The sequence below is a fragment of the Solanum tuberosum genome, unplaced genomic scaffold, assembly GCF_000226075.1.
Source record: "Solanum tuberosum cultivar DM 1-3 516 R44 unplaced genomic scaffold, SolTub_3.0 scf00032, whole genome shotgun sequence".
NCBI classification, from domain to species: Eukaryota; Viridiplantae; Streptophyta; class Magnoliopsida; order Solanales; family Solanaceae; genus Solanum; species Solanum tuberosum.
Genome location: NW_006238958.1, coordinates 2,327,182 through 2,335,494, shown reverse-complemented (window position 1 = coordinate 2,335,494; position 8,313 = coordinate 2,327,182). Strand labels below are relative to the sequence as shown.

At 35.2% G+C, this 8,313-nt stretch overlaps 2 protein-coding genes across 4 annotated transcripts; both read left to right on the top strand.

Annotated features, from left to right (window-relative positions):
- LOC102605586 (uncharacterized) lies at positions 1 to 3,389 on the top strand. 3 transcript variants are annotated; one of them, XM_006342097.2, is made up of 5 exons: positions 1 to 174; positions 1,839 to 1,956; positions 2,198 to 2,288; positions 2,449 to 2,535; positions 3,076 to 3,389. In XM_006342097.2, the coding sequence occupies exons 1-5, from the start codon at positions 108 to 110 to the stop codon at positions 3,208 to 3,210; spliced, it is 498 nt and encodes a 165-aa protein (XP_006342159.1). In that variant the 5' UTR covers positions 1 to 107; the 3' UTR covers positions 3,211 to 3,389. The 3 variants fall into 3 exon arrangements, with proteins under 3 accessions (XP_006342159.1, XP_006342157.1, XP_006342158.1); XM_006342095.2 differs by having other exon boundaries at positions 2,183 to 2,288; XM_006342096.2 differs by having other exon boundaries at positions 3 to 174; positions 2,186 to 2,288.
- Positions 3,390 to 4,114: 725 nt separating this feature from the next.
- On the top strand, positions 4,115 to 7,165 carry LOC102605252 (glyceraldehyde-3-phosphate dehydrogenase B, chloroplastic). Its single transcript, XM_006342094.2, has 9 exons — positions 4,115 to 4,308; positions 4,529 to 4,636; positions 4,993 to 5,154; positions 5,250 to 5,417; positions 5,777 to 5,937; positions 6,053 to 6,114; positions 6,196 to 6,245; positions 6,353 to 6,759; positions 6,837 to 7,165. The coding sequence occupies exons 1-9, from the start codon at positions 4,129 to 4,131 to the stop codon at positions 6,967 to 6,969; spliced, it is 1,431 nt and encodes a 476-aa protein (XP_006342156.2). The 5' UTR covers positions 4,115 to 4,128; the 3' UTR covers positions 6,970 to 7,165.
- The last annotated feature ends 1,148 nt before the right edge of the window (positions 7,166 to 8,313 follow it).

The following is an 8,313-nucleotide window of genomic DNA, read 5'->3' as shown; positions in this document are numbered from 1 at the left end:
TTGATATTATCGAATGGAAAAATATAAAACGATTATAACTCATTAATCAGTTCTCTGTTGTTTCAGTAATAATCTTCTCCACAATCCAAATTTTCTTCACTGCAAAAATGACTGCTCTTTCAAATTCATTGATTTTATCCAAACCCAGAAGCCCTTCTCTCCATTTCTCCTCTGGTAATTTCTTCAATCTGCTTTTATTTTCTCATCAAATTGTTCTTTTTTGTTTTCATTTGTTGATCTGATTGTATTGTTTGTTTATTTTTGTACTGATTTACATTGCTATCTGAGCTTGTACGAGTTATTGACGAATTGTTGAATGGCTGTGTTTTTGTTTTTGTTTTTCATTTCTCGATCTCGTTGGTCTGGCCTTTTTTTTGCTGATTTTATGTTGCCGAGTGAGCTTATGATTTGCGTCTGTCGAGCTCCGTACTATACCCAAATCGGAGATGAATGTGTTTATTCTTTGTTGATCTGGTTGTATTAATTAGTTTTGATGCACTCCTTCACTGATTTCCTTGATATCTTAGCTTCTAATACTAGTCTCTTGAGCTCCTTATTGTACCCAAATTGACAAGACTGTTAGTTTTGGATATTGTTAGAGTTCTACATTGGTTGTTGAATGGACTAGTGGGCAGTCCTCCCCTCCCGAGCTAGATTTTAGGGTTGAATTAGCCTAAGGTGTTATATCTTTATGTGGTATCTGTGTAAGGTCCATCCATGTTTGGGTTCTCAGTCCATGCTTCAGTTAGGCTGGGTGTGAGGGGTGTTAGAACACCAGATGTTTGCTAGTAACATGTGTGTGCTAGTAGTAAGCCGGTGTTAACGCTGTAGCATGAACTTGTCAAATGTTTTTCTGTTAGGATCCAGCGACCCATTTACTAAGATTATGAGCTCTTGCATCTGAATAATGTGCCTTTTGGTTACAACTACCATATCAATTTGTCCTTCTATAAGTTTGATAGGGAGATGCCTAACTTCTTATACTTTCCCCTAGTTCACATATTCATGCATGGAATAAGAAAGTGACTGTTTTGAGCAATTGGGTTATATTCTGCTTGGTGATGTCATAATTTCCCCCTTTTTTTATTTGCCACACATTTCTTATTCAATTTTGTATATTTACTACCTGGTTGTTCAAGTGATAATTGTTGTTGTTTGTGATAATTTTTATTACTGTTAAAGATTAAATAAGCTTTTGATTTGATTCTGAACAGCATGGAAATTATACTTTATACAAATATAAAAATGCCAGGTAGCTAATTCAATGCTATAGTTTATTCATAATCTAATAGATGTGAGGAATTATTGGAATTTTCTGCCAGGCGTTCACTTCACTATATCGAAAACAGGGTCATGTTAAGGTCAAAGTTCAGCTGGTATAATTCATGCTTGTGATTAATTATTTTCAGCGAAGCAATTGAAGGCAAATGTTATGATACAAATGAAATGCATGTTTCTAATAGTGGGGATTTTGTACTTTTTTTGTGGAAAGCATGATGCTTATATTTCTCAAAATTATGCCTGAGGGTTTGGTATAGTGTTAAGAGTGCAACATATGATGTGTGGGTTAGACACACGCTCGGATTTGAACTTTGTTGCAGATAAAAGCTTGGTACTTAAGTGGAGAATGATAGAGGGCTGGCATGTATCCACAGAGTTTTGAACATGTGCCATTGGCCTCAGGGATTTCTCAGTTATAAAAAAACATATATTTCTTATATTTGTGTTTGGGACTATAAATAACATTAGCAGAACTTTTGTTGCATTCATGGTCCCCTGTCTTTCAGAACCTATAACAGTCTTGCGGTGTAAAACCTCTGACTTTGTTACTGTGCTAGGTTCTTGCTTGAAGTCATTGGACCAAAATGTTAGTGCTACCAAGTTGTCCTTCAGTCCAAGTCACGGAGGAAAATCATATTCTTCTAAAAGACCATTGACCATTCAAGCGTCATACAGGTATTACCTTCTTGTATTCAATATGCAGCTTATGCATGAACTCTCTGCTTTGAGTTGGTTTCTGCCAAACGAAACAGCAGAACCAAAATTCTCATATATAGGGGCAGGAACAACTTGGCTCTTGCCCCTGAGAAGAACCAAGGAAATTTGTTTCTTCCATATGTTTGTTATCCACCTTAACCTAATCAAGAAAATATTGTATCGAATATTTCTCCTTCTGAATTAGCGGTGATGGTGGAAGGTCAAGCGGAAGCGGTGCTGGCATCTTTGTTGGTGGCTTTGTTTTGGGAGGAATAATTGTTGGCACACTTGGCTGTGTGTTTGCACCTCAGGTAAATATGGGATGGCATTGGTTGCTGCCTTTATTCTGCTTAACATACTAGTGAAAGTCACATCTTGATCTAATTGGTCATTCTATATATTTTCTTCTCTTTCTGAGTGCTGCACTTCAGAGGAGGAGCTAGCTGATTGTCGTGTAATTCGTGTTAACAGATCAGCAAGGCATTGGCTGGAGCTGATAAGAAGGACCTGATGAGAAAATTGCCCAAGTTTATATATGATGAAGACAAAGCATTAGAGGTAAGCTAGTGTTGTGCACATTTTTGATTATATAAGGAAATATCTTTGTGCTGGGAACCATCTCTTCTGATTAAAATATAGTTTCCTTGTGATTTTAGTCTCACTAATTGATGTGATTCTGTTTTCCCGAGTCTGTGTACCTTAATCTTCACTTACACTTAAGCTGAAAAAGGTAATAACTTTAGTAAGTTGTTATGAACTTGTGCAACGGATTACGTTTTTGAGATATGAATTCTGAAGAATACAGCTAAGCGGCAAGATCAGAAGCTGCCAATTGTGTGTCGCTCCAGTTCTAAAAGTTTAGCTTCACTATTAGTGCTACATGAATATTGATGCTTGACAATCCTAGTAGAAAGCTTTCTAGTAACTGTATTGGAGAGGCTACTCTTGATCCCCTAGTGAAAAGGTGTTGGATCATCTTTATACAAGTGTAATAGCAGCGTCACACATATTTACTTTTACAGAGGATAAATCAACTGTTCGGGGTTATAATCTTATATTCCCACTTCCTCTGACTCATGCATACTGTTCTGTCTGCAGAAACAACGCAAGAAGCTTGCTGAAAAGATTGACCAGCTGAACTCGGCGATTGATGACATTTCTACTCAGTTGAGGTCAGATGACACACCAAATGGAGCTGCTGTGAACTCGGATGATGTTGAAGCTGTTGTATAAGAAACATTTCTATCTTCTTAATATCAAGTCAGCTGAGGACATTGAATATATGGGAATATTCTTAGTTCAGTTTTGATGTTTTTGGTAATTGCTACAATATGATATCCCAAAATGAGGAAACATTATGTGATTTTATATGCTGCTTCTGTTTTCTATTGACATGATTTCTTTTAAACTCATCTTTGTCCTACAATTTTCTTAGTGTTCTTTTTCGAGTAGTAATATATTTTATAACTTGCTATCAAGACCAGCACGAGAAGCCTGTTAGTTCATAAATATGAACATCTGAATCTTTAATATTGGAGTATATTACGCATGGTTCCACAACAATATACCCATCGTAATTCCATAACCGAGGTCTGGAGAAGGTACTATGTACCTTACCCCTACCTCTGTAGGATAGAGGGGTTGTTACCGATAGATTCTTGGCTCAAAAGAAAAGTTTACCTTCAGGAAGAGCATCAATACATTTTCATCTTTTCTAATGAATAGACACTAATATTTATCTTGTATAGTTGTTCCAGCAAATCCTGGCCAAACATTTAAAAGTAATGAAAATGAGTGCAATATACTAGCATGATTTTCCCCACTGTAAAACTCTATTTTTGCAGGTTAAATTACCTCGATGGTGAAATAATCCGTTTACAATTATAAGTATATATAACTTAAATCCAAACGAAAACAAATTACGGTCAGGTCAGTACAAAGAATCTCAAGGGCATGAACGGAATAAAAAGAAATGTGACAACAATCTGTGGTTGAGATTATGAAAATGGAAGATTACATGGGGACAGGGGGACATGATCTTATCTTATATCAATCTTCATACACCATCTTCACCACTCATTTCTTTTACCATCAATATCAACCATGACTTTATTTTAGTTCATTTACATCAAATAAAAAAATATTAATAATATGGTGGGAACAAACCATATTTTAAACCATATATACCAAAAAGGAAGTAGCTTTCCTCAAGATCATTTAGTTGCAGCCATGGCTTCTCATGCAGCTTTGGCTTCTTCAAGAATTCCTACAAGCACAAGGCTTCCTTCCAATAAGAACTCCTACTCATTCCCCACACAATGTTTATCCAAGGTTTCTTTCCTTTCCTTCCCAGTGTATGTTTGATAGTACTAAGATGCTATGTTGTTCGGACTTTCCAAAAATACTGCCTCACTCGTGTCAGATCCTCCAAAAATGCACTACTTTTGAAAGATCACAGACAATCGTTGACATTTTTGAAGAGTCCGATCAACATAGCTAATATGTTTAAGAAATTATGGTCTTTCTGAATTCTCATGCTTTGTTTGTGCAGAAATTTGAAGTAGCTGAATTTTCTGGTCTTAGATCAAGTGGATGTGTGACATTTTCCAACAGAGAGTCTTCTTTCTTTGATGTTGTCTCTGCTCAACTCACTCCAAAGGTAGCTCTTTGATTTCCCTACTTTCAGCTTTTCTTATAAAGAATACTAAGCTCCCATTTGGCTATAGATATTGAAGTTGAAACTTGAAAATCTATGTACATAGTACCTACTATGTACCTTACTCCCAAAATCTAGCTAAGAGAAGACAAGCTATAGCTTCTCTGTAGGAGGATTACACCATCAATACATTTTAACATGTCATAGCCGGTTACTAATCACAGTGATATCAACGATAGTTGTAGTTATCTTTTAGGTGATCTTAATTATAGCATAATACTGTCACTGTAGGAAGTTAAAACTCTTTATAGGGTAGTCGGCTTGTGGAACTGATCTGTTTTTATGGTATGGAAAACTAGACCACAGGATCAGCCCCGGTTAAGGGAGAAACTGTTGCTAAATTGAAGGTTGCTATCAACGGTTTTGGTAGAATTGGTAGGAATTTCCTCCGATGCTGGCATGGTCGCAAAGACTCACCACTTGATGTTGTGGTTGTCAATGACAGTGGCGGTGTCAAGAACGTGAGTCCAAATTCTTTGTTTTCGTTGTTGCAACGATTAATTCAATTTAACATCATTACTAACAGTTGAGTTTTGCTGCAAAATGGATTATGCAGGCATCTCACTTGCTAAAGTATGATTCAATGCTGGGAACATTCAAAGCTGATGTCAAAATAGTGGATAATGAAACCATTAGTGTTGATGGAAAGCACATCAAGGTTGTTTCTAGCAGGGATCCCCTCAAGCTTCCTTGGGCTGAACTTGGCATTGACATTGTTATTGAGGTAAACTTCTTGTCTGCTGTCTGTTGAATACGTAATTAAGAAAATAAAAGTGTGTTCTCTTTTAACGCTTTAAGTTTTTAGATGAGTTGGTCATGCATTGTTACTGGTGTGATAACTGATATCCATGTTCATTGAAGAAGTAAATTTATCCTGTTTAGGTTCAAATACTGGTTCTCATTGCAAATTTTAGAAATTGTATGCATAACCATGATTAAATGATTTACGCGATAAGATTGAATCAATGAGGATTAGGGTAGTCAAGTTACAGTCATTTGTTCAACTATCCTCTGTGATCATTGGGGTTCAAACATCTTACAACTCAATGATGTTCCGAGCTGATTATATTATTTGAATCACAGGGAACCGGTGTGTTTGTTGATGGTCCAGGTGCTGGGAAGCATATCCAAGCTGGTGCCAAGAAAGTTATCATCACTGCACCAGCAAAAGGTGCTGACATTCCAACCTATGTTGTTGGAGTGAACGAGCAAGACTACTCTCATGAGATTGCCAACATCATAAGGTCAGTGTTTCCGTCAATTATATCTGCATTGTTTGAAAGTTGGTCATCCTCAACTATATAAGACCTGCACAGTTCATATTGTTCAAAATTTATAAGTTCTTTGCTTCAATTGCAGCAATGCCTCTTGCACCACTAACTGCTTGGCTCCATTTGTGAAAGTCATGGATGAAGAACTTGGTAAGCAGCAAACTGTATTAAAATAGCACTACATTGGCAAAAATTTGGTTATTGTGTTAACTATTTCCATTCACATTGCAGGAATTGTGAAGGGTACAATGACAACAACTCACTCTTACACCGGAGATCAGGTAATAAATCAACGAAACACTTTCACATATATGGTGTCTTCATGTCAATATGTTGATGGTATAAATATGCAACTCCGCGCTAATATTGTTGATTCTGTGGTATTCAGAGGCTTCTTGATGCTTCACACCGTGACTTAAGGAGAGCGAGAGCAGCAGCATTAAACATTGTCCCAACCAGCACTGGTGCAGCCAAGGCTGTGTCTTTAGTGCTACCTCAGCTTAAGGGAAAGCTGAATGGCATTGCTCTCCGAGTGCCAACACCTAATGTCTCAGTTGTTGACCTCGTTGTCAACGTTGAGAAGAAAGGAATTACAGCTGAGGATGTGAATGCAGCTTTCAGAAAGGCTGCTGATGGTCCACTGAAAGGCATATTAGATGTGTGTGATGCCCCTCTTGTTTCAGTTGACTTCCGATGCTCTGACGTTTCAGCCACCATCGACTCCTCCTTGACCATGGTCATGGGAGATGATATGGTCAAGGTTATTGCTTGGTATGACAACGAGTGGGGATACAGGTAAAGTTCAGTAACCATACGTGAAATTAACCAAAAACTTTCATGATGCTCATATTTTTTTGTTTTGTGAATTGCAGCCAAAGAGTTGTGGACTTGGCTCATCTAGTAGCAAGCAAATGGCCAGGTGTTGCAGCACCAGGAAGTGGAGACCCATTGGATGAGTTCTGTGAGACAAATCCTTCTGATGAGGAGTGCAAAGTCTATGAATAAGACATTTTTGTTATATTAATTCCTCTTTTGAGATGGATGATTTAGAACAACAGTAGTTTTGTTATCTGCATATTTAATGTGTAAAACTGAGTGGGAAGTCCCATTAGCTTAAGACAATAATATCACAGTGGTATGAATTCTTTCTATATCGATTTAATCGAGACTGAAAATAAATGTGATGCAATTTGACGAGATATTTTCTGTCTACTTCTCAATTTTGTCTTAGTTTTCTATGTTTCTTTAAAAATGAACAATTTAAGCTAGTTTTCGTTGGAGCAATAACCATTCAAATTCACATTAGTGATGATTGTTGTAGTCTAATGATAGCAATACGTAAATCTCATATGATGAAGAAAAATGTAAAGTCAACGAAAGTTCGTTGATATTGTCTAAAATAAAAGAGTTATCAACAACTCGCTCTGTGATATGTAGATTTTACTAATTGAAGACGATTGCCCTTTCTTTCTCGAAAATAATGGAAAAAATATTTGTACAAGCAACAAATATTCAACATTGAGTTAATTGTATCAAAGTTGACTAATTCACATAAAATTAATTATAGATTTTATCTCTTTAAAATTATTTCACTATCTATTGCTTCATTTATTTATATTTTGAAATTTGGTTGTCATTTTTTTTTGCAATCCTACTTCAAAATATAAATAACTTCTCTTTTGAGCATGAAATCTATCGGAAACAATATTTCTATCTCAAAAAATTAGGAATAAAACTTATATACATCTAAACTTCTCTAGACTTCATCTTAAACAACTAAATCTAATTCTCATAAAATTAAGTTCAATATTTTATTTATAAGTTTATTATAGATATTTATAGATTATAGATAGATTATAAATGTCCAAGTCGACTATTTTACATAAAATTAATTTTTTTGCACTATCACAATTACTTCCCTGATAAGTCTATTATAGATTATAGATTATAAATGTCTCTTCATAAGCTTTAATGGTTAGTATAATATAAATAGTAATTAACCTACTATCATATTTTAAAATCAATTGATAAAATAAAAAGACTTACATCAACAATATATATAACTCATTATATCCATTTGGATTTCTTATTCGTTAAATGTGTTTTACTATATATTGATTTATTTATTTTGAATTTTGATATTTTGTTATTATTTGTTCTTTCATACATTTTAATTTTATTATACGTCACTTGTGAAATTACACTAATACTCTTTATGTTCTTAATTACTTGTCCACTTTTGAATTGACACTTCCATTAGGAAAACAATGATTGACATAGCAATTTTATCATTTTATTCCTATTAATTATGAAGTGAATCAATTAAAAACTTAAATTTGTTAAGAAGTT